Genomic DNA, 25,155 nt, shown 5'->3' with positions numbered 1-25,155 from the left:
CTCCAGAGTGTGTGCATTTTAGACAAAGGACTAAGTGGCCAGTTCAAGGCCTTTCTACTTCCAAGCGTGTGATCCATTTATATCCACAGGATGACTGGAGAATTAAGTGGCTGAGAGACCTTACTCTAAAAGAAAGAAATCAGTACAATTCTGGGGTAGTGCAGATAAACTCAAGGTATTTTTTTTAATACCCAAATAAAAGAGCTTGGGCCCTTGTCCCTACCGAGGCAGGAAGTTCAGCACATGCATGAGGTTTTCAAGGATTTCCAGGGAGACGTTGTCTCCTGGTCATCCATCCCTTGGGAATTGTCACCTCTCCCTCTCACCTTCCTTCTGTCCTGCTTCACTCCATAATGGCCATTGCTGCTCCTTCATTCCCTAAGGTGCTTGTATGTAGCCAACTTGGCTGGAGATATAAGGAGAGCTGGGGCGGGGGTGTGGGGAGAGCTACAGCACGACCCAGCGCAGGCGGTAACGACTGACGCGTCACTGTTCCCAGGGTCCTGGGCTCTGGCTACCACAGGAGACTTCATGCCGGCTCGCTCTCTCCGCAGGCCGTTTTGTGCTCAGACCCTCTGTCCCACCAACCTCATAGCTCCTGTGCTCCCAGTTCTGGGTGCTGTCCCCTCACAGGGCACATGGAAACTTCCAATTCCAGTTACCTAATTTGGAAAATATACCTTTGCACCCCTATCCCAATCTAGGACTGAGGCACACTAAAAAAAAAAAATAATAATTAAGAAGTTTAGCACTAAACAATAGTGTTGTCTACGTCTGGTCATCTACCCTAGTGGTGTAACCCACAAGCAGGAGCAATTAAATTATGATTTTTACTTTATTGCATCTCAGATCTATATCTTAAGCATGACTCCTTCCTGTTCTAAATAGAGAAATTCCAGGACCGGAGAAAGGAGGAGGGATCTTGCCCATGGCTTTGGTTTTGTTGGTGACTTCCTTTGTCTCTTCAGGGTTCGCACTGAGAGGCTGGCCTTGGATCCTGATTGCCCTGCTGCCAGGAAGGCACATGCAGCCAAAAATGAATTTGGGAAAAGCAGCCACTTGCTCCTGTAACGATGGAAAAGCAGGGCCGCAGTGAGATGGAAATAATCCCATCAGAGTCTCACTCCTACATCAAATTGTTGAAAGTCAACCGGGAGCATCTGGTCACTCACGTCCGCAACACTCAGTGTCTGCTGGACAACCTGCTGCAGAATGACTACTTCTCCGCCGAAGACGTGGAGATCGTGTGTGCCTGCCCCACGCAGGCCGACAAGGTGCCGGTGACAGGGATGCCGGCCTTGGTGGCCAGACGGGGCTTCTCCCCATTGACCTGGGTGAAGAGCTTTGGGAGTTGAGTACATTGGGTGGAATTTCCTGCCGGGGCTATCTACCGCACAGAAATGCTTGAGTTACCAGCTTATTCCACAATTACGTATTTCACTTCTGTGTTCCTGAAACACAGCAAACTCTTCTGACCTCTCCATTCTCCTTGCTGGGCGTATTGGTTCTCAAACAACTTGTTTTCCAGTTCACTTTTTAAATGAGTGAATTCTTTAAAAAGAAAACGAGCATGAAACACTAGCAGTGCTGCCCATTCCGTGCCCTTCAACTCTGGAGAGCTGCTCACTGCTGGGAACAGCTCTGAGAATTCCTCTGGTTGAGGAATGGCTGCATCCCAGCCTGGGTCCACGGTAAAGAATCTTCCACACTCCACTGTGGGAAGTCTTCACAGCCCTTAGTTTCATTTTAGCTTTGTGTCATCTTCTGAAAAATAGAATGGCAAGACGAAAACCTCCTTCTTGGGGAGAGGAGTGACAGAATTCATTTGTAAGCTGATCCTGTTGGGCTCAGAAGAGACCAGAAGGGTTTCTGGGAAAAGCACAGTAGAACACTGTTGTGTTTTTTTTTCCCTGAATTTTTTTCTTTTTTTTTGCGGTACGCGGGCCTCTCACTGTTGTGGCCTCTCCCGTTGCGGAGCACAGGCTCCGGACGCGCAGGCTCAGCGGCCACGGCTCACGGGCCCAGCCGCTCCGCGGCATGTGGGATCTTCCCGGACCGAGGCACGAACCCGTGTCCCCTGCATCGGCAGGCGGACTCCCAACCACTGCGCCACGAGGGAAGCCCTTCCCTGAATTTTTAATAAGACAAAAAGCTTTTGTAAGGTACACCTTACACGGGCGTCTGCTGTCCCCTCGCTGTGTGGCCCAGCGCCCATGTCATTATGCCTAACAGGTGACTTTCTCCCCCTCAGCACTCATTCCCAGAGAGCAATAGTGGTAGCTTAAGAGGGAAAAGGAGAAAAGGAGGGAAAGGGAAATTCCAGGGGGGCGCTCGGCTCTAGCTGTGAGCCTGACCTTTTTATTTTTAGGCTCCTGGAAGCCTCTGGTTTCCTAGAGCTGTGCGGTTTGTTTCTTGCTCAGGCGGTCCATTTTACAGATCCTGGGCATTTGGCGTGTAGCATCTCATACCAGCTGGGTGGACGGTCAAGCTCGAGGCTGTAGTGAGAGCTCAGAGCCCTGCATGGGAGCCTCTCCAGGGGGCAGACACCCCTAGCGCCAGCTCACACCTTACTGCTCGTGCCACACTAGGTCCGCAAAATTCTGGACCTGGTGCAGAGCAAGGGCGAGGAGGTGTCTGAGTTCTTCCTCTGCGTGCTGCAGCGACTCACAGACGCTTACGTGGACCTCAGGCCTTGGCTGTCGGAGATCAGCTTCTCCCCTTCCCAGCTCATTCAGAGCAAAGCTGTCGTCAACACCGATCCAGGTATGAGTCAGCCTCTGGGGGAGACCGCAGCCACCAAGCAAACAAGGCCCCCGGGGCTTGGACATGCTATCTGGGTGGGTCTAGCAGGGTTGATAAAGGTGGGGTCCACCTTGACCAGCCCTGCCTTCCACCTCAGGCAGCAGGCTTGGCTGCTGTGGTCCTTTTAGAAAGGAGAGCTGGTCCCTGTCACCCTAGTGCAGCCCAAGGAACTGTGATTGAACTGACTACGGATAGCTGGTCTGATTTATGTAGGGAGCCATGGAAGTGTAGGAATGACCTCTGTTCTGACCTCTTTCTGACTTCTGACCTATCTAGACATTTTAGTGGTTGTACAAATTCAAGTTTGCATTTCTTTCCTTCTCGAAGATCTTTCCAAATTTGATTCCAGGCAAAGAATTCTTCTGTCACCCCTGACTGCCAGTCCTTGTTTCCAAAGCACCATGGGCCCCCTTTAGTTAAATGATTAGTTCAACAGGTATTTATGATGTACTCAGCATGTGCCAGGGCTGGGTGTGCTGGATGCCAGGGATACAATAGGGAGTATGGTTCCTGCCCTCAGGGACCTCAGAGGTTAATGCAGGAGACTGGCAGTAAATAATTACACACATGTGTAATTGCAAATGGTGACAAGGACAACGGCAGTTCAAGGTGCTGAGAGAGCCCAACACTGGGACCACAGTCTGGTCTGGGGACCAGGCCGTCATCTTTCCGTGCCTGTGGTCTCTTTACTTCTAGACAGTTGTTGGCAACATACCAGCACTGAGCTTCCAAACTCGTGAGTTTGTTTTTTTTTGTTTTTCTTTTTGTGTGTGGTACGCGGGCCTCTCACTGTTGTGGCCTCTCCTGTTGCGGAGCACAGGCTCCAGACGCGCAGGCTCAGCGGCCATGGCTCATGGGCCCAGCCGCTCCGCGGCATGTGGGATCTTCCCGGACCAGGGCACGAACCCGTGTCCCCTGCATAGGCAGGTGGACTCTCAACCACTGCGCCACCAGGGAAGCCCCCAAACTTGTGAGTTTTAAAGAATCCAGTTTGACCTTGAAAACAGAAACAAAGGACAGTGTCCCAGAGTGTCAGGTGTGTATTTAGGGGAAACCAGACCAAGAGACAGAGTGTCAGGGACAAGCTCTTGCTTCTGCAGTTACCAGCCGGCCACTGCTAGCTTCTTACTGTTACTGCCCGTGCCCACCTCACTTTGTTACCTTCCCCAAGAAAAAAGGAAAATATTCCTGTGATGAAGAGTCCTTGTAGAAGACTTCTCCACTGGCTCCTTTACCCAGCTACTGTAACAGCTTTGAAAGTATAATTCACTCTACAAGAAGCCAGATGTGAAAGACTACATTTTCTATGAATCCATTTATATGGATGTCCAGAAAAGGCAAATTTATAGAAACGGAAAGCAGATCAGCAATTTCCTAGGGCCAGGGGTGGGGCAGAGATTGTCTGCAGATGTACTTATGATGCACTTATGATGGAGAGTGCACCCCTGGATTTTAGTGATGTTTGCGTTAACTCAGTAAATTTATTAAAAATCATTGACAACAATACCTGTTGTAAAATAGGTGAATTTATAGTCTGTAAATTTTGCCTTACTAAAACTGTAAAAAATAGAACTCACTGGGCTTCCCTGGTGGTGCAGTGGTTGAGAGTCCGCCTGCCGATGCAGGGGACACGGGTTCGTGCCCCGGTCCGGGAAGACCCCACATGCCGCGGAGCGGCTGGGCCCGTGAGCCATGGCCGCTGAGCCTGCGTATCCGGAGCCTGTGCTCCGCAACGGGAGAGGCCGCAACAGTGAGAAGCCCGCGTACCGAAAAAAAAAAATAGAACTCACTTCACAAATTTTAAGCTGACAACCAAGTGGGACTAAGTTGACGGGAAAGGGTTGTAGATGAAATCTGGAAATGTGCAAGTGTGTCCAATTTTTGTTAATTGAATTATCATTAAGACCCAAAAACTATTTAAAGGAATTTTGGAACACCCTTTTTTTTGTCTGGAGTAAGCTCATTTTGTAGCTCGTTTCTGCTGAGAGCATGGCACTTACGTCGGCATGTTACCCCACGTCAGCATATTAACCCACGTGCTTCCCCGTAGGCAAGCCCAGGGCTTCCCCCGGGGCACGTGCTGAGCATCAGTGATCCCCAGGCCTCAGTTCTGGAACCAGGGCCGCTGTGCCCTGTGTAGTGTAAGAAGGCCGGTTTTCACTTTAGTTTGCTCACTCAGTTATGGTGAGGCACAGCCCCTTTGTAGTCCTTATCAACGTCAACTGTTGTATCTTATCACAAGAAGTTTCGGTGTTAGGTTTTATGAGACTATTTGTTGTTTTAAGAGCAGTGTCATAAGCACAAGAAAGGTTAGGGCAATTTCTTCCTCAACGATACAAGTTTCAGTGGGGACTGGCTTGCGCTGTTTGAGCAGGACCCTGGGGTTGGGCCGGGGTAGCAGGGCCACGCGGCCTGGGCGTCACATTTGAGGGCACTTCAGTTTTTAGCTGGAGTTCAGTGACAACTTGCACAGAGGAGTAGGGAGCCTGTCTCTGACACTGATCCCAGTTGAATTCTGTCCCCAGGCTGGCCAAATCTGAGGTCAGACAGAGGGGTGGAGGCCCAAGGGCCCGCAGATTCTGGAGCGCTGGCTCTTTATATTTGAGGAGTGCTCGCACTTGGCCTGGGCGTCCAGGCTGCGGGTTTGTTTTCCTGTGTGCTTGCTCCTCCGCCTGAGACCTCCCTATTTGGTGCCCTTTCCACCTGTGTCTCTCTCTCCCCATCTACTTCCACCTCTCACCTGGCGCCACTCTCCCTGCAGTGAGCAGATACAGCCAGAAGCTGCGGCAGCAACTGGGCCGCGACTCCAAGTTCATCCTGTGCTACGCCCAGAAGGAGGAGCTGCTGCTGGAGGAGGTGTACACGGACACCGTCGTGGAGCTGGTCGACTTCGGCAACGAGAGCCTGGGCAGCCTGGGCAGCCTGGCCTGCCTCCTGGACCCCTCCACGGGCGTCCTCAACGAGCAGGGCGAGACCATCTTCGTCTTCGGCGACGCGGGCGTGGGCAAGTCCATGCTGCTGCAGCGGCTGCAGAGCCTCTGGGCCGCGGGCCAGCTGGACGCTGAGCTCAGGTTCTTCTTCCATTTCCGCTGCCGCACCTTCAGCTGCTTCAAGGAGAGCGCCTCGCTGTGCCTGCGGGACCTGCTCTTCAAGCACTACTGCTACCCGGAGCAGGACCCCGAGGAGGTGTTCGCCTTCCTGCTGCGCTTCCCGCACACGGCCCTCTTCACCTTCGACGGCCTGGACGAGCTCCACTCGGACTTCGACCTGAGCGGCGAGCCCGACACCTCCTCCCCCTGGGAGCCCGCCCACCCCCTGGTCCTGCTGGCCAACCTGCTCAGCGGGAAGCTGCTCAAGGGGGCGCGCAAGCTGCTCACGGCCCGCACGGGCATCGAGATCCCGCGGCATCTCCTCTGGAAGAAGGTGCTCCTGCGCGGCTTCTCCCCCAGCCACCTGCGCGCCTACGCTGGGCGGATGTTCCCCGAGCGCGGCGTGCGCCAGCGCCTGCTGGATCAGCTGGAAGCCAACGCCAACCTCTTCAGCCTGTGCGCCGTGCCCCTCTTCTGCTGGATCATCTTCCGGTGCTTCCAGCACTTCTGCGACACCTTCGACGGCTTCCTGCAGCTGCCCGATCGCACGGTGACGCTGACCGACGTCTTCCTGCTGATCACCGAGGTCCACCTGAACAGGACGCAGCCCACCAGCCTGGTGCAGCAGAACACGCGGAGCCAGACGGAGACCTTCCGTGCCGGCCGGGGCACCCTGCGCTCGCTGGGCCAGGTGGCGCACCAGGGCATGGAGAAGAGCTTCTTCATCTTCAGCCAGGAGGAGGTGCAGGCGTCCGAGGTGCGGGAGGGGGACCTGCAGCTGGGTTTCCTGCGGGCCGTGCCGGAGCTGGGCCTCGGAGGGGACCAGCAGTCCTATGAGTTTTTCCACCTCACCCTCCAGGCCTTCTTTGCTGCCTTTTTTCTGGTGGTGGACGACAAGGTGGGCACTCGGGAGCTGCTCCGCTTCTTCCGGGAGTGGGCTCCTCACGGGGAGGCAGCAGCTGCGTCCTGCTATCCCCGCTTCCTACCCATCCAGTGCCTGGGGGGCCGCGGGCTGGCCGGGGAAGACCCCTTTAAGAACAAGGATCACTTTCATTTCACCAACCTCTTCCTGTGCGGGCTGCTGTCCAAAGACAAACAGAAACTCCTGCGGCACCTGGTGCCTGCCGCCGCCCTGCGGAGAAAGCGCAGGGCCCTGTGGGCTTGCCTGTTCGCCAGCCTGCGCTCCCACCTGAAGCACCTGCCCCGAGTTCGGTCCGGGAGCTTCAGCCAGGTGCAGGCCATGCCCACCTTCATCTGGATGCTGCGCTGCATCTACGAGACGGGGAGCGAGAAGGTGGGGCAGCTGGCGGCCAGGGGCATCTGCGCCAACTACCTCAAGCTGACCTTCTGCAACGCCTGCTCGGCCGACTGCAGCGCCCTCTCCTTCGTCCTGCACCACTTCCCCAAGCGGCTTGCGCTCGACCTGGACAACAACAATCTCAACGACTATGGCGTGCGCGAACTGAAGCCCTGCTTCAGCCGCCTCACCGTCATCAGGTGAGACCTCCAGGTTCCGGGAGCAGCCGGCGGGGCCAGGGCTCTGGGGACACCAGGACTGGCACTGTGGAGCAGGATCTCCTTCCTGGATTATCCTGGAACTCATGACCGGGGGTCTGGGAACATCCGGAGCTTCTCTGTCTCGGGGTGGCAGAGGGTAATGAGCAAAGCTTCGAAGTCAGGTGGACCTGGATGGGCCCAGCTGGGTGTCCTTGAGCAAGCTGCTTAACCTCTTTGAGCTTCAGCGTCCTCACCTGGAAAAAGGAGATTCTCATATCCTAACAATTACAGTAATAACAGTCAGCATTTATTGAGAACGGGTGAAGTGCATTAAAAATATTACCTGGTTTAATCCTTTTAACAACGCTATCAGGTAGGTACTGTTATCATCTCCATTTTGGCAAACGAGGAAGCAGAGGCACAGAGAAGTTAAGTGGCTCAGGGTCACACAGGTGGGCCATGGTGGAGCCAGAATGGTAAAGAACCTTTTGAGATTCATGTGAGGCTCAGAGATAGCCCGTGAAATGTTTCTGGCCCGTGAAACCTTTATGATGGCAGAAAAAGCAGACTTTGTACTTATTAGCATTAGTTAACTTCCACGAAAAAAGTGGGCAGCCCTGAGCTGCCAGGGGATCTCAGTAAAGAATGCTGACTCTTTATTAGTTTCGGGTTTGATGGTTTAGAGGCAAGAAAAGCCAGTCTCCTTTCTTCTATTAGCATTTTCTGTATTAAATACACCTTGTAAATCTCTACGGGGGTTTCAATTCTCCACTATTTGGCTCATGCATTTCTGAAGAGCAGATGGGATTTGGAACTGATTCCAGGTTCCTCTTACACAAGCGCCAGAGCATACATTGTGGGGGGATGGGGGGGATGTAGGGAGCCCAAACCTGCCCTGGGCTGTGGGCATTGGAAAGCCTGGAATCTATTCGCTGAGCTCTCAGCCAGCGACTCTCTGTTTGTAGCCTCAGGCAACCTCACACTCAGTGCCTCCCTGTGACCATTTCATAAGATGGAAGCTCTGCGCCAGTATGGTGGTCCCCCAGGTTTGCCTCCAAACTAGCACAAGGGAAGGCAGGAAGAAATGGGCAACCCTAAGGAAGCATTTTGAGCTCCCTGAGGGCATCAGTGAGGACTAGTTTTGGCTGTTAGAGAAAACTTACAGTGCTGGTGGCTTAGATAAGTTACAGACTTATTTGTCTCTCATGCAAAAATCTAAAGGAGGGCAGTTCTGGGCTGCTGTGAGGTCTCAGTGACCGTCAAGAGCCCAGGCTCTCCTCTGCTTACTGCTCTGTTCTCCTCAGTACCTGACTACTATATCTTGGCCCAAAATGCCTGCTCACGGTCCAGCCATTCAGTTGACATTCTAGTCACCAGGAAGAAGGAAGGGCAAAGGACACACCCCATTCTTTTTTTTTTTTTTTTTTTTTGAGGTACTTGGGCCTCTCACTGTTGTGGCCTCTCCCGTTGCAGAGCACAGGCTCCAGATGCGCAGGCTCAGTGGCCATGGCTCATGGGCCCAGCCGCCCCGCAGCATGTGGGATCCTCCTGGACCGGGGCACGAACCCATGTCCCCTGCATCGGCAGGCGGACTCTCAACCACTGCGCCACCAGGGAAGCCCCATTCTTTTTTTTTTAAATTAATTTTATTGCGGTACAGTTGATTTACAGTGTTAATTTCTGCTGTGCAGCAAAGTGATTCAGTTATACATATATATATATTCTTTTTCATTATGGTTTATCACAGAATATTGAATGTAGTTCCCTGTGCTATACAGTAGGACCTTGTTGTTTATCCATTCTATATATAATAGTTTGCATCTGCTAATCCCAAACTCCCAGTCCATCCCTACCTTCCCCACCCTTGGCAGCCACAAGTCTGTTCTCTATGTCTGTGAGTCTGTTTCTGTTTCATAGGTAAGTTCATTTCTGTCATATTTTAGATTCCACATATAAGTGATATTATATGGTATTTGAGTTTCTCTTACTTCACTTAGTATGATAATCTCTAGGTCCATCCACATTGCTGCAAATGGCATTATTTCATTCTTTTCTATGGCTGAGTAGTATTCCATTGTATATATGTACCACATTTTTTTTTTATATTGGAGTATAGTTAACAATGTTGTTAGTTTCAGGTGTACAGCAAAGTGATTCAGTTATACATATACGTGTGTCTATTTTTTTCAAATTCTTTTCCCATTTAGGTTATTACAGCATATTGAGCAGAGTTCCTTGTGCTATACAGTAGGTCCTTGTTGGTTATCTGTTTTAAACATAGAAGTGTGTCTATGTCAACCCCAAACTCCCAATTCATCCCTCCCCTGCACCTTTCCCCTTTGGTAACTGTAAGTTCATTTTCGAAGTCTGTGAGTCTGTTTCTCTTTTGTAAATAAGTTCATTTGTATGTTTTTTTAAGATTCTGCATGGAAGTGATATCATATGATATTTGTCTCTCTCTTTCTGACTTACTTCACTTAGTACGATAATCTCTAGGTTCATCCATGTTGCTGCAGATGGCATTATTTCATTTTTTATGGCTGAGTAGTATTCCATTGTATGTATGTACCACATCTTCTTTATCTGTTCATCTGTTGATGGACATTTATGTTTCCATGTCTTGACTATTGTGATTAGTGCTGCTGTGAACACAGGGGCACATGTATCTTTTTGAGTTCTAGTTTAGGACACACCCCATTCTTTTAAGAAGACTTCTCAGCTATTGCTAATGAGACTGCTGCTTAGATCTCACTGGGCAGAACCTAAGCACATGTGCCCAGCTAAAAAATGAGGGATTCTCTTTCTAAGTAAGCATAGATATTGGGAGTGACTAGTTGGCTTTGCCACCCTGGGATAGTCATGCAGTGTATGTACACACTGTGCCCCAGCACCAAGGTGGGTACCATGAGCGGAGGGGTTCAGAGTGTCTGACGTGATCATTTTGATTGGCCTAAAAATCAAGCTTTTACCTCTTCAGCCTTTTACTTATCACAGAGGACAGTGTGTAAGAAGTGGCCCAGTTTGGCCCACGGCTTGTGTTTATAGATAAAGTTTTATTGGAATACAGTCACACTCATTTATTTATATATTGGCTGCTTCACTCTGCAGAGCTGAGTGGTTGCGATAGAGACCAGATGGCCTGCAGAGCTTAAAAATTTGTTATCTGGCCCTTTACAGAAAGAAATTGCTGAGCTCTGGTCTGTTCCTTCACCCACCCCTGACCCTCGCCTCATCCCTCACGCTCCTCCATCTCTGAGCCTTACTCCGTCCCTTAGACTCACCTAAATAAAAGGGGTGGAGAATTGAGAAGATCAGGGTAGTTTGTTTATAGAGAGTACTTGGTAGTAAAAAAAATTGTTTTGCATTTTAGCCAAATCAAAATATCCTGCTAGTATAGGGCTTTCAAAGAGCAATCCCAGTACACGCTGGGCCTTGTCCAGGAGATATCCATCATCCTGAGGCCCTCTTTTCCTGCTCCCTCTTGAAGCCTGGCCTGCTGAAGCAGCATGTGCATTAAAGAGGAGTGGGAGAGTGTGGACCTCGCACGCTCTCCCTGACCTGCCTCACCTAGCTGTTTCTCCCTTGCCGCTGAACTTCCTGCACAGAACCACACCTCAGGAGCTGTCTCCCTTGATTGACCTTTTCAGGTGGCAAGTCAGGTTTCACACGTGCATTTCCAGATGGAAAGGCTCTTGACGTTTTGGGTGGGACAGTTCTTGTGGGGACTGTCCTGCCTTTTGCAGGACTCCTAACATTTCTGGCCGCACTTGCAAGATGGTGGAGCGTCCACTCCCCCAGCCTTATGACCACTAAATGCAACTCTACACATTTCCAAATCCCATGGCCCCCCGCTGTGCAGTGAGCGCCACATTGACACATGGGCCACCGGCAAATGCAGGATATCAGAGGTGGCTGTCCACACGTGTCCTTCAGGTGTCCCTCGTTGCCCTTGTGTTGAATCAGGGCTGTGCTGTAGCCTTGCCAATGGACTGGTTCTCATGGGTCTCTCAGCCCCGTGAAGACCAGGCTCTGTAGGGGCCGTGTGACTGGCTGCTATGGCCATTCTCTCGGGGGGTCATCTATAGCTGGGGAGACGCCAGGACCTATAGACTTGTGCATCCTTGTGGAATTAACGCTCTTTCACAGTGAGCAGCTGCTCTGATTTTTAACTTTCTTTGCTGTTTTTTTCAGACTCAGTGTGAACCAGATCACCGACAGTGGGGTGAAGGTGCTAAGTGAAGAGCTGACCAAATACAAAATTCTGACCTTTTTAGGGTACGTATTTCTCAAGAACACTGCGACAGCTATATAGTAAGAATACAGAGCAGCAGGAAGTTGCCATTCCTGTGGATCACTGGATGGTTGAGGCTGATGGCCCCAGGGTGCCAGGAAGAGCACTGAACTGGAAGCCAGGAGTCCTGGGTCCTGCTTTTGGCTCGGCTAGCAGCCCACTCTTTGAGCAAGTCAGGAAATCTCACTGAGCCTCAGCCTTCTCATCCCCCTTGTATAATTGGGATCCTAATGTAGTCAAATAGTTTTACAGGTGGTGATTGAGCGTTGTAATGACAGAATTCCTCGGGATATGTTTTATTGACGTGAGAATACTGTTTATGTGGTAGATTTCACTATGGCGGGTCCATGATCTGTCATCCAGAACCCATGGGGCAAGACACGAATCAGAAATTAGTGCCCATGCTACCTAGCAGTGACATGACCAGTGGGATCTAGGGCAATACCCCATTTTCAGATACTTCAACATTTCTGCAGCAAAAGGTATAAACGTTCCAACCAGTTGGGATAAAGACCATGAACAGCTCCACATTGGTTGCCAAAATAGTTACGAAGATGTTTGGGTTTTCAGAGCCTTTGGGGTTTTGGAGTTTGACAGGAGAGACTGTGGGCCACAGCCTCGCCAGCCCCACAGCTGCTGTTGACTCTCTGAGCTGGAGCCAGCCTGTCAGCTTCCTTGGGCCTCAGTTTTCTCAGCTGTCACATGAGAACACTGAAGCCCTGAATCCCAGGTTGCCTTTTTTTTTTTTTTTTTTTTTTTGCGGTATGTGGGCCTCTCACTGTTGTGGCCTCTCCCGTTGTGGAGCACAGATTCTGGACGCGCAGGCTCAGTGGCCATGGCTCACGGGCCCAGCCGCTCCGCGGCATGTGGGATCTTCCCGGACCAGGGCACGAACCCGTGTCCCCTGCATCGGCAGGCGGACTCTCAACCACTGCGCCACCAGGGAAGCCCTCAGGTTGCCTTTTGGCTCTGGAGTTCTGCCTGACTGTGGAACACTGGAAACCTGTCTGCTTACCACTTTCAACTCCTTTCTGCCTTATTGTTGAATTGGTGTCACGTGGTAAAGTGACGAAGAGGTAGACACTGAGTTGGTTCTAATGCTTAGAAACTTTTACCCCTCAAGATGCCAATCGTGATCTTAATCTGAAAATATCCCTTAACTGCCATTTATCGAGCACTTACATGCAAGGGCTTGGGATGATCTCATACCATCCTCATAACAACCCTGCGAGGGAGCCGTAATTCTTACCCCTGTATTACACGTGGAGAAACTGAGGCACAGAGAAGCTTGGTACCTTGCCCCAGGTCATAAAGCTGGGGAAAGTGGCAGAGTTGGCCTTGAACCCAGCCTGAGACCCCACAGCCCAAAACTCAGGCCTCCACATGCCCTTCCTTTCTCCTTTTGACCTAGACTTTGTACATCAGCAGACAGCACCCACTCACTTTAAAAAATGGGGTCCTAAAAAAAAAATGGGGTCCTAAATTCTCACGGCCATGCTTTCTCTCAAAGCTTATACAACAACCAAATCACCGATGTCGGAGCCACGTACATCGCCAGAATCCTGGATGAGTGCACAGGCCTCACGCACCTGAAGTAAGTGGGGTGGGCACAGCGAGCGGGGTCTTCAGTAGCTTCTCTTGGTCACCCTTCATTGCTCAAGCAAAGAATAAATGCCACCCTAGAGCTGCCTTCTGCTTGCCCCAGGACCACATCAGGTCAAATCAGGACACCTGTGTGTAGAAGGTGAGCTGTGGGTGAGGCTTGGTGTTTGGAAGGGCCCGCTACCATGGGTGGGGGGAGAGTGTGGCATTTTGATTTCATTAACTCCTAACAGGAAGAAAGGCCACAACTATCACCCTTTCTGGAGATCGTTTTCCCCTGAGGAAGTCCCTCATTGTCTTAGTCCATTTTGGCTTGTGTAACAAAATACCATAAATGAGGTTGCTTATAAACACCAGAGATTTATTTCTGACAGTTCTGGAGGCTGGGGAATCTAGGATCAAGGCGCCAGCAGATTAGGTGCCTGATGAGGGCCCAATGCCTTATTCTTAGATGGTGCCTTCTCACTGTGTCCTCACGTGGTGGTGGAAAAAGGGGAAAGGGAGCTTTCTTGGACTTCACTCATAAGTCACTAATCCCATTTGTGAGGGCTGTGATGAGTGACTTTATCACTTCCCAAAGGTTCCACCTCCTAGCACCATCACTTAGGGGTTAGGATTTCAACATATGGATTCCGGTAGGGGTTGGGGGAGGCAAACCTTCAGGCCATAACATTGCAGATGACAGCCTGATCCCTGGCTGTGCCACAGGAATGTCCTGACAAAGGTGTCAGAGCACCAGCCTTGGAGGAGCCTGGTGATGCTGCCCTGGTGATGGTAACCTACCCCTTGACCATTTGCAGCTGACGTGGGAACCTTCTGGTCTGCTGATGGAAATGAGTGATGCTCAGTGGTCATTTAAAGAACCTCTGCGGGAACTTGGGTCCCTGAGTCTCTGCAGAGATTGTGACCACCTGGAGAGGAATCCTGACTGGCTTTCCTCAGGGCTTCGGGCCCCTCCCTGAGGGGATGCCTAGGGATGGCTGCTGTGGGTCCCAGGAGAAAGACCACCCCTCCTATGAGGGGCCAGAGGGGCTCTGTGCCAAGGACGAGGGTGGCTGATGCTGGAGTCCCCTCACAGCTGTAGCTGATGTGTGCATGACTCTCTCTGCAGACTGGGAAAAAACAAAATAACAAGCGAAGGAGGAAAGTGTCTCGCCCTGGCTGTGAAGCACAGCAAATCCATCTTTGAAGTTGGGTGAGTAGAGACGGATGCACACGGGTGTGCATATACAGCCTGCTCTGTGTACAGGAGCGCCTGCTGGTCTTTTCGTACATCCATCTTGCCAAAAGGACTGCTGGCGCAAGCTGTGGGGCAGAGGCTGCAGAGAGCCTCCATCACAGATGCCCTGATGGCTGGGCCCCACTGGCTCCTGCGTGGGAAATGTTGTGGGAAGTCCCAGGATTGACTGCCACTTCAATCGCATGGACTTTATTTAATTCATGCAAAAGGCAGTATTTATTACCGCCAGCAAATGGAGGGAGCTAGCAAAGGGAGTTTTAGCCCTATGTGGTAAACTTCCTCAGGCAGGTGTGCTTCATTTTAAGATTATATAGTCTCTGGAGGCTTTTTAAAATTTTTTATTTTATATTGGAGTATAGTTGATTAATAACGTTGTGTTACTTTCAGGTGTAGAGCAAAGTGATTCAGCTATACATGTATCTATTCTTTTTCAAATTCTTTTCCCATTTAGGTTATTACAGCATATTGAGCAGACTTCCTTGTGCTATACAGGAGGTCCTTATTAGCAGACTTCCTTGTGCTATACAGTAGGTCCTCATTAGTTATCTATTTAAACATAGAAGTGTGTATTTGTCAATCCCACACTCCCAATTTATACCTCCCCTGCCCCCCACCTTTCTCCTTTGGTAACCGTTAGTTTGTTTTCTAAGTCTGTGAGTCTGTTTCTATTTTTTAAATAAGTTTATTTGTATCGTTTTTTTTAGATTCCGCATGTGATATCATATGATATTTGTCTTTCTCTGATTTACTTCACTTAGTATGATAATCTTCAGGTCCATCCATGTTGCTGCAAATGGCATTATTTCATCCTTTTTAATGGCTGAGTAATATTCCATTGTATATATGTACCACATCTTCTTTATCCATTCTTCTGTCTTTGGACATTTAGGTTGCTTCCATGTCTTGGCTATTGTAAATAGTGCTTCAGTGAACATTGGGGTGCATGTATCCTTTCGAATTATGGTTTTCTCTGGATATATGCCCAGGAGTGGGGTTGCTGGATCATATGGTAGCTCTATTTTTAATTTTTTAAGGAACCTCCATACTGTTCTCCATAGCAGCTGTACCAGTTTACATTCCCACCAACAGTGTAGGAGGGCTCCCTTTTCTCCACACCTTCTTTATCATTTATCGTTTGTAGACATTTTGATGATGGCCATTCTGACTGGTGTGAGGTGATATCTCATTGCACTTTTGATTTGCATTTCTCTAATAATTAGTGATGTTGGGCATCTTTTCATGTGCCTCTTGGACATGTGTTTGTCTTCTTTGGTGAAATGTCTATTTAGGTCTTCTGCCCATTTTTTGATTGAGTTGTCTGTTTTGTTGATATTGAGCTGCATGAGCTGTTTGTAGATTTTGGAGATTAACCTCTTGTCGGTTGCATCGTTTGTAAATATTTTCTCCCATTCTGAGGGTTGTCTTTTTGTTTATAGTTTCCTTTGCTGTGCAAAAGCTTTTGAGTTTAATTAGGTCCCATTTGTTTATTTTTGTTTTTATTTCCATTACTCTAGGAGATGGGTAGAAAAAAATATTAATGTGATTTATGTCAAAGAGTGTTCTTCCTATGTTTTCCTCTAAGAGTTTTATAGCACCAGGTCTTACATTTACGTCTTTAATCCATTTTGAGTTTATTTTTGTGTATGGTGTTTAAAGAATGTTCTAATTTCATTCTTTTACATGTAGCTGTACAGTTTTCCCAGCACCATTTATTGAAGAGACTGTCTTTCCCCCATTGTATAGTCATGCCTCCTTTGTCATAGATTAATTGACCGTAGGTGCATGGGTTTATTTCTGGGCTTTCTATCCTGTTCCATTGATCTATATTTCTGTTTTTGTGCCAGTACCATACTGTTTTGATGGCTGTAGCTTCATAGTATAGTCCGAAGTCAGGGTGCCTAATTCCCCCAGCTCCGTTTTTCTTAAGATTGCTTTGGCTATTCAGAGTCTTTTGTGTTTCCATACAAATTTTAAGATTTTTTGTTCTAGTTCTGTGAAAAATGCCATTGGTAATTTGATAAGGATTGCACTGAATCTGTAGATTGCCTTGGCTACCCAAGTTGTTTTGACAATATTGATTCTTCCAATCCAAGAACATGGTATATCTTTCCATCTGTTTGTGTCATCTTCGATTTCTTTCATCAGTGTCTTATAGTTTTCAGAGTACAGGTCTTTTGTCTTCTTAGGTAGGTTTATTCCTTGGTATTTTATTCTTTTTGATGTGATGGGAAGCAGGATTGTTTCTTGAATTTCTCTTTGTGATCTTTCATTGTTAGTGTACAGAAATGCAACAGATTCCTGTGTATTAATTTTGTAACCTGTAACTTTACCAAATTCATTGATGAGCTCTAGTAGTTTTCTGGTAGTATCCTTAGGATTTTCTATTTATAGTATCATATCATCTGCAGACAGTGACAGTTTAACTTCTTTTCCAATTTGGATTCCTTTTATTTTTTTCTTCTCTGATTGCTATAGCTAGGACTTCCAAAACTATGTTGAATAAGAGTGGTGAGAGTGGACATCCTTGTCTTGTTCCTGATCTTAGAGGAAATGCTTTCAGCTTTTCACTGTTGACCATGATGTTAGCTGTAGGTTTGTCATATATGGCCTTTATTATGTTGAGGTATGTTCCCTCTATGCCCACTTTCTGGAGAGTTTTTATCATAAATTGGTGTTGAATTTTGTCAAAAGCTGTTCCTGCATCTATTGAGATGATCATATGGTTTTTATTCTTCAGTTTGTTGACGTGATGTATCACACTGATTGATTTGTGGATATTGAAAAAGCCTTGCATCCCTGGGATAAATCCCACTTGATCATGGTGTATGATCCTTTTAATGTATTGCTAGTATTTTGTTGAGGATTTTTGCATCTATGTTCATCAGTGATATTGGACTGTAATTTTCTTTATTGTGTGGTAATTTTTTCTGGTTTTGGTATCGGGGTGATGGTGGCCTCATAGAATGAGTTTGGGAGTTTTCCTCCCTCTGCAATTTTTTGGAAGAGTTTGAGAAGGATAGGTGCTAGCTCTTCTCTAAGTGTTTGGTAGAATTCTCCTGTGAAGCCACAGTCCTGGCCTTTTGTTTGTTGGGAGTTTTAAAAATCACAGTTTCAATCTCAGTGCTTGCGTTTGGTCTACTCGTATTTTCTATTTCTTCCTGGTTCGGTCTTGGGAGAGTGTACCTTTTTCTAAGAATTTGTCCGTTTCTTCCAGGTTGTCCATTTTATTTGCATACAGTTGCTTGTAGTAGTCTCTCATGATCCTTTGTATTTCTGTGGTGTTTGTTGTAACTTCTCCTTTTTCATTTCTAATTTTATTGATTTGAGTCCTCGCCCTTTTCCCTTGATAAGTCTGGCTTAAAGGTTTATCAATTTTATCTTTTCAAAGAACCAGCTTTTAGTTTCATTGATCTTTGCTACTGTTTTGTTTCTATTTCATTTGTTTCTGCGCTGATCTTTATGATTTCTTTTCTGCTACTAACTTTAGGTTTTGTTTGTTCTTCTGTCTCTAGTGCTTTATGTGTAAGGTTAGGTTATTTGAGATTTTTCTTGTTTCCTGAGGTAAGATTGTATAGCTATAAACTTCCCTCTTAGAACTGCTTTTGCTGCATTCCATAGGTTTTGGATCATCGTGTTTTCATTTTCATTTGTCTCTAGGTATTTTTTGATTTCCTCTTTGATTTCTTCAGTGATCCACTGGTTGTTTAGTAGCATATTGTTTAGCCTCCATGTGTTTGTGTTTTTTACAGTTTTTTTCTTGTAGTTGATTTCTAATCTCATAGCATTGTGGTCGGAAAAGATGCTTGATATGATTTCACTTTTCTTAAATTTACCAAGCCTTGCTTTGTGGCCCAGCATGTGGTCAGTCCTAGAGAATGTTCCATTTGCACTTGAAGAATGTGTATTCTGCTGCTTTTGGATGGAATGCTCTATAAATATCAATTAAGTCCAATAGGTCTAATGTGTCATTTAAGGCCTGTGTTTCTTTACTGATTTTCTGTCTGGATGATCTGTCCATTGATGAAAGTGGTGGGGTGTTAAAGTCCTCCACCATTACTGTGTTACTGTTGATTTCTCCCTTTATGGCTGTTAGTATTTGCCTTATATATTGAGGTGCTCCTGTGTTGGATGCATATATATTTACAGTTGTTATATCTTCTTCTTGGATTGATCCCGTGATCATTATGTAGTGTCCTTCTTTGTCTCTTGTAATAGTCTTTATTTTAAAGTCTATTTTGTCTGATATGAGTATTGCTACTCCAGCTTTCTTTTGATTTCCATTTGCATAGAATACCTTCTTCCATCCCCTCAGTTTCAGTCTGTGTGTGTCCCTAGGTCTGAAGTGGGCCTGTTATAGACAGCATATATACGGGTCTTGTTTTTGTATCCATTCAGCGAGCCTGTGTCTTTTGGTTGGAGCATTTAATCCATTTACATTCAAGGTAATTTTCAATATGTATGTTCCTATTGCCATTTCTTAATCATTTGGTTTTGTTTTGTTTTTTTTGCGGTAAGCGGGCCTCTCACTGTTGTGGCCTCTCCCGTTGCGGAGCACAGGCTCCAGACGTGCAGGCCTCGGGAACATGGCTCATGGGCCTAGCTGCTCTGCGGCATGTGGGATCTTCCCGGACCGGGGCACGAACCCGCGTCCCCTGCATTGGCAGGCAGACTCTCAACCACTGCACCACCAGGGAAGCCCAGGTTTGTTTTTGTAGGTATTTTTACTTTCCTTCCTCTTTTGTTCTCTTCTCTTGTAGTTTGATGACCATCTTTAGAGTTGTGTTTGGGTTGCTTTTTCTTTTGTGTGTGTGTATCTACTGTAGTTTTTGGGTTTGCTGTTCCCATGAGGTTTTTTAAATTTTTGAATTTTATTTATTTTTTTATACAGCAGGTTCTTTTTTTTCCCCCCCACCTCAGCAGACATTTGATTGCCAGTTAACTTTATTTATTTATTGGGAATATACATATCAAGTATATAAAATGGAGTTTAACAAGCAATTACAAAGGAAATACTTTGTACAACGACCACCCAAATCAGTAACCCCCAAACCCCCAAACATGCACACTCCCTTTACAACTTCACTGTCATCTTTGTCTGTAGGCAGCATCTAGTTGGGTTTTGCCTTTTTATCTAAATTGACAGTCTCTTTTTAATTGGTATGTTTAGATTATTCACATTTAATGTGATTATTGATTGGATTAAAATCTACCACTTTGCCAGCTCTTTTCTGTTTGGTCCAAACTTTTCTTTGTTTCTTTTTTCCTTTTTCTTGCATTAGTGGGGATTTTTTTTTAATGATTCCATTTTATTTCCACTATCGATTTATTACTTATACCTCTAAAATTTAGGTCTTCTGCCCATTTTTGGATTGTGTTGTTTGTTTCTTTAATATTGAGCGGCATGAGCTGTTTATGTATTTAGGAGATTAATCCTTTGTCTGTTGATTCATTTGCAAATATTTTCTCCCATTCTGAGGGTTGTGTTTTCATCGTGTTTATGGTTTCCTTTGCTGTGCAAAAGCTTTGAACTTTCATTAGGTCCCATTTGTTTTTGTTTTTATTTCCATTACTCTAGGAGGTGGATCAAAACAGATCTTGCTGTGATTTATGTCAAAGAGTGTTCTTCTTATGTTTTCCTCTACGAGTTTATAGTGTCTGGTCTTACATTTAGGTATCTAATCCATTTTGAGTTTATTTTTGTGTATGGTGTTAGGGAGTGTTCTAATTTCATTCTTTTACATGTAGCTGTCCAGTTTTCCCAGCACCACTTATTGAAGAGACTGTCTTTTCTCCATTGTATATCTTTGCCTCCTTTGTCATAGATTAGTTGACCATAGGTGCATGGGTTTATCTCTGGGCTTTCTATCCTGTTCCATTGATCTATGTTTCTGTTTTTGTGCCAGTACCATATTGTCTTGATTACTGTAGCTTTGTACTATAGTCTGAAGTCAGGGAGTCTGATTCCTCCAGCTCCGTTTTTTTCCCTCAAGACTGCTTTGGCTATTTGGGGTCTTTTGTGTCTCCATACAAATTTTAAGATGATTTGTTCTAGTTCCATAAAAAAATGCCATTGGTAATTTAATAGGGAATGCATTGAATCTGTAGATTGCTTTAGGTAGTATAGTCATTTTTACAATATTGATTCTTCCAATCTAAGACCATGGTATATCTCTCCATCTGTTGGTATCATGTTTAATTTCTTTCATCAGTGTCTTATAGTTTTCTGCATACAGGTCTTTTGTTTCCCTAGGTAGATTTATTCCTAGTATACATTAGGTTCTTATTAGTCATCAATTTTATACACATCAATGTATACATGTCAATCCCAATCGCCCAATTCATCACACCACCCCGCCCCCCCGCCACTTTCCCCCCTTGGTGTCCATACGTTTGTTCTCTACATCTGTGTCTCTATTTCTGCCTCCCATGAGGTTTTGATATGGCAGTCTATGTATGTACAAGGTTGTTTTAAGTTGCTGGCTTCTTTTCCACCTAGAGGAGTTCCTTTCGCATTTGTTGCAAAGCTGGTCTGGTGGTGCTGAATTCTCTTAGCTTTTTTCTGTAAAGCTTTTGATTTCTCTGTCTAACCTGAATGAGAACCTTGCTGGGTAGAGTAATCTTCGTTGTAGGTTCCTCCCTTTCACCACTTTAAATATATCATGCCACTCCCTTCTGGCCTGCAGTTTCTGGTGAGAAATCAGCTGATATCCTTATGGGAGTTCCCTTGTATGTTGTCATTTTTCCCTTGTTGCTTTTAATATTTTTTCTTTTTAATTTTTGTCAATTTGATTACTATGTGTCTTGGTGTGTTCCTCCTTGGGTTTATCCTGTCTGGGACTCTCTGTGCCTCCTGGACTTGGGTGACTGTTTCTTTTCCCACATTAGGGAGGTTTTCAGCTATTATCTCTTCACATATTTTCTCAGGTCCTTTCTCTCTCTCTTCTCCTTCTGGGACCCCTAAAATGTGAATGTTGGTGCATTTAATGTCATCCCAGAGGTCTTTTAAGACTGTCTTCATTTCTTTTCATTCTTTTTTCTTTATTCTGTTCCGTGGCAGTGATTTCCACCATTCTGGCTGCCAGCTCACTTATCTGTTCTTCTGCCTCACTTATCCCACTATTGATTCCTTCTGCTGTATTTTTTATTTCAGTTATTTTATTGTCTGTTTGTTTGTTCTTTAGTTCTTCTAGGTCTTTGTTAAACATTTCTTGTATCTTCTCAATCTGTGCCTCCATTCTCTTTCCGAGATCTTGGATCATCTTTCTTATCATTACTCTGAATTCTTTCCTGGGGAGATTGCCTGTCTCCACTTCACTTAGTTGTTCTTCTGAGGTTTTATCTTGTTCCTTCATCTGGGAAATATTCCTCTGCTGTCTCATTTAGTCTAACTTTCTGTGATTGCGGTTTCCGTTCCACAGTCTGCAGGGTTGTAGTTCTTGTTGCTTCTGCTGTCTGCTCCCTGGTGGATGAGGCTGGTCTAAGAGGCTTGTGCAGGCTTCCTGGTGGGAGGGACTGGTTCCTGCCCACTGGTGGGTGGAGCTGGGTCTTGTCCCTCTGATGCACAGGGCTGTGTCGGGGGTGTGTTCAGCGGGCAGTTGTGTGGTCAGGAGGACTTTAAGCAGCCTGTCTGCTGATGGGTGGGGCTGTGTTCCCACTTGGTTGGCCTGAGGTGACCCAGCACTAGAGCCTACACGCTATTGGGTGGGGCCAGGTGTTGGTGAAAATATGGCAGCCTCCAGGAGGGCTCACAGCGATAAGTACTCCCGAGAACTACCGCCACCAGTGTCTTTGTCCCCACAGTGAGCTACAGCCGCCCGCTGCCTTTGCAGGAGACCCTCCAACACCAGCATATAGGTCTGGCCTAGGCTCTTAGGAGAGGTCACTGCTTTTTTCCCTGGGTCCTGGTGTGCATAAGACCTTGTGTGTGCCCTCCAAGAGTGGAGTTTCTGTTTCCCCCAGTCCTGTGGAATTCCTGTGATCAAATCCCGCTGGCCTTCAAAGGCAGATTCTCTGGGGCTCTTCCTCCTCCCATTGCCAGGCCCCCAGGCTGGGGAGCCTGACGTGAAGCTCAGAACTTTCACTCCTGTGGGAGAACTTCTGTGATAGTTTTCCAGTTTGTGGGTTGTCCACTTAGTGGGTATGGGATTTGATTTTATCATGATTGCACCCCTCAAACTGTCCCATTGTGGGTTCTTCTTTGTCTTTGGACGTAGGACATCTTGTTTGGTAGGTTCCAGCATTTTTTCATCAATGGTTGTTCATCATTTAGTTGTAACTTTGGTGTTTCCGTAAGAAGAGGTGAGCTCACATCCTTCTACTCTGCCACCTTGTCTCTGGAGGCTTTTTTAATTCAATTTTTTATTGAAAATACATATAACATAAAAGTTACCATCTTAAGTGTACAGTTCAGTGGCAATAAGTACATTCATATAGTTGTGCAACCACATTCATATAGTTGTGCAACCATCACCATTATCCATCTCCAGAACTCTCTTTATCTTGCAAAGCAGAAACTCATTCTCCCCTCCCCTCAGCCCTGGCAACCACCTTTCTATAGTATCCTTTGTTCCTGTGAATTTGACTACTGTAGGGAGTTGTAAGTGGAGTCATACAGTATTTGTCTTCTTTTGTGACTGGCTTATTTTACTTAGCATGATGTCCTCAAGGTTTATCCATGTTGTAGCATGTGTCAGACTTTCCTTCCTTTTTAAGGTGATGTAATAGACCATTCTATATGTATATCACAGTTGTTTATCCATTCATCTGTCAGTGGACACTTGGATTGTTTCCACCTTTTAGCTCTTGTGAATAATGCTGCTGTGTACATGGGTGTACATATATCTGAGACCCTGCTTTAAATCCTTTTGGGTATATACCCAGAAGTTGAATTGCTGGATCACATGGTAATTCTATTTTTAATTTTTTGAGGAACCACTATATTGTTTTCTACAGCAGCTATATCATTTTACATTCCTACTAACAGTGCACAGGGGTTCCAGTTTCTCCACATCCTTACCAACAACTTGTTATTTTCTGGTGTTTTGATAGTAACCATCCATATGGGTGTGAGGTGATATTTCATTATGGTTTTGATTCAGGAGACTACAGCTTTTCATAGAGTTACAATTTTTTCTGTGATTCTAAAAGAAACATAGATAATTTTATTTGTAAACTATGGAAAATATGAACAGTATAATGGATATCATCTTCTCAGAAATAATTATTGTCAACACTTGAGGTCAGGTAAGCTTTCTTGCTGTCTCTCATGCAGTGTATGTTCTCTCTATACTATTTTTTTTTTAATATGGTAGACATCAAACTATCTGTACAGAATTTTATTCTACCTTTTTTCACTTAATGTCATGTCATGAGTATAGTTTTCCACTTTATTAAAAGTTTGATACCATGCAGTTTTACCTAGTACACACATTTTTTTTCAAAATGCTGAAAACTCTCACTATGGGGTTTTAGAAGCCATACTGGCAGGGACGTCAGCAGGCCACTTGCCTGGTGAGAGCGTGTAGCTGAGGCAGCCCCAGTTCTGTGGTGGGCCTGGCAGACTTGCTTTCTGTAGACAGTGACCCTCAGCCTTTTAGGAATAGCTGACTCTTATTATAGGCTCAGCACTGTTTGGAGTGCTTCGCATATATTAACTCACTTAATCCTCACAACAACTCTATGAGGAAATGCTCTTCTTACACTAGCTTTACAGATGAGGAGACTAAGACCTCACAGACTATGCATTACCCAAGCACGCCCAGGTGGTGGGGGGCAGGGCCAGGATGGGAGCCCAACGTCTGACCATGCAGACCCTCAATTTAGCCAGATCCTCTAAGGCTTTCTACTGTGGGGGAGAGAATACGGCTTGTCATTGCACCTCCCCACCAAAACTGCAACAATCTGAACAGCATGGTTTGGTCACCTCCTCTTTACATACCAGGGAAATTGCTGATAAGTTTTCTCAGTGTGCTTTCTGATCTTTGCTTCATGCAAGACCGACTATGTCTTCAAGAATGTCTGGCACCCCTGCACAGGGTCAAATGGATATTGGGAGTCTGGCACCACCACAGGCCTTCCTTTCAAGCTGCCACCAACCTGTATATTCTGCAGGTGACATTTCAGGGATAGTTGTGAGCTTAGGCTCTGACTGACAGCTCTCCAAAAGCTCAGGGGTGAGACTTGGTTTCTAATCGTGCAGCTGTCTGATTTGACTTCTGTTCACAAGCCTTCTACTGCTTTTTTTTCCTCCCGAGCAGCTCACTAAGGGGCTGGTGGAGGGATTCATCTCCAGGCCACAGCTCCAGGGATGGAGCAAAAACATCTGCCTGTTGAGTATACATGCCATGGCCATGAGCAGAAAATAAGGGATGAGCATGAGGTAACTTTCACTGTCTTGCCTCTGCCCTCAGGATGTGGGGCAATCAAATCGGTGATGAAGGAGCAAGGGCCTTCGCAGAGGCTCTGAGGAACCACCCAAGCTTGACTAACTTGAGGTAACTGCTGCCTTCTGAGACCTGCTGTCTTCAGGGCCAACCTGGTCACTCCGTGTTCCTCTTGTTTTACCAGAGGAGGAGCCAGGGGAAAGAGGGTGGCTGGCATTCCTAACAGGGAAGGTATTTGTGTGTGTGGTTTTT

The 25,155-nt window shown here is 46.5% G+C and overlaps 1 protein-coding gene across 2 annotated transcripts in view; it reads left to right on the top strand.

Moving 5' to 3' along the window:
- Positions 1-1,073: 1,073 nt before the first annotated feature.
- The window catches only part of NOD1 (nucleotide binding oligomerization domain containing 1), a gene marked incomplete at its 5' end in the record, with an annotated part of 43,583 nt that continues 19,501 nt past the window's right edge, over positions 1,074-25,155 (top strand). Inside the window, 7 exons of one of the 2 annotated variants that reach the window (XM_079711894.1) lie at positions 1,074-1,274; positions 2,589-2,763; positions 5,564-7,388; positions 11,580-11,663; positions 13,190-13,273; positions 14,393-14,476; positions 24,931-25,014. In XM_079711894.1, coding sequence (XP_079568020.1) covers positions 1,074-1,274; positions 2,589-2,763; positions 5,564-7,388; positions 11,580-11,663; positions 13,190-13,273; positions 14,393-14,476; positions 24,931-25,014 — 2,537 coding nt within the window. The remainder of the gene's footprint in view (positions 1,275-2,588; positions 2,764-5,563; positions 7,389-11,579; positions 11,664-13,189; positions 13,274-14,392; positions 14,477-24,930; positions 25,015-25,155) is intronic. The other variant, XM_079711895.1, reaches the window with a different exon arrangement.

Source organism: Hyperoodon ampullatus, assembly GCF_949752795.1.
Source record: "Hyperoodon ampullatus genome assembly, chromosome: 9".
In the NCBI taxonomy this organism is placed as follows: domain Eukaryota; kingdom Metazoa; phylum Chordata; class Mammalia; order Artiodactyla; family Ziphiidae; genus Hyperoodon; species Hyperoodon ampullatus.
Note: the sequence above shows the minus strand (reverse complement) of the source record. Positions and strands in the feature narration are given on the sequence as shown.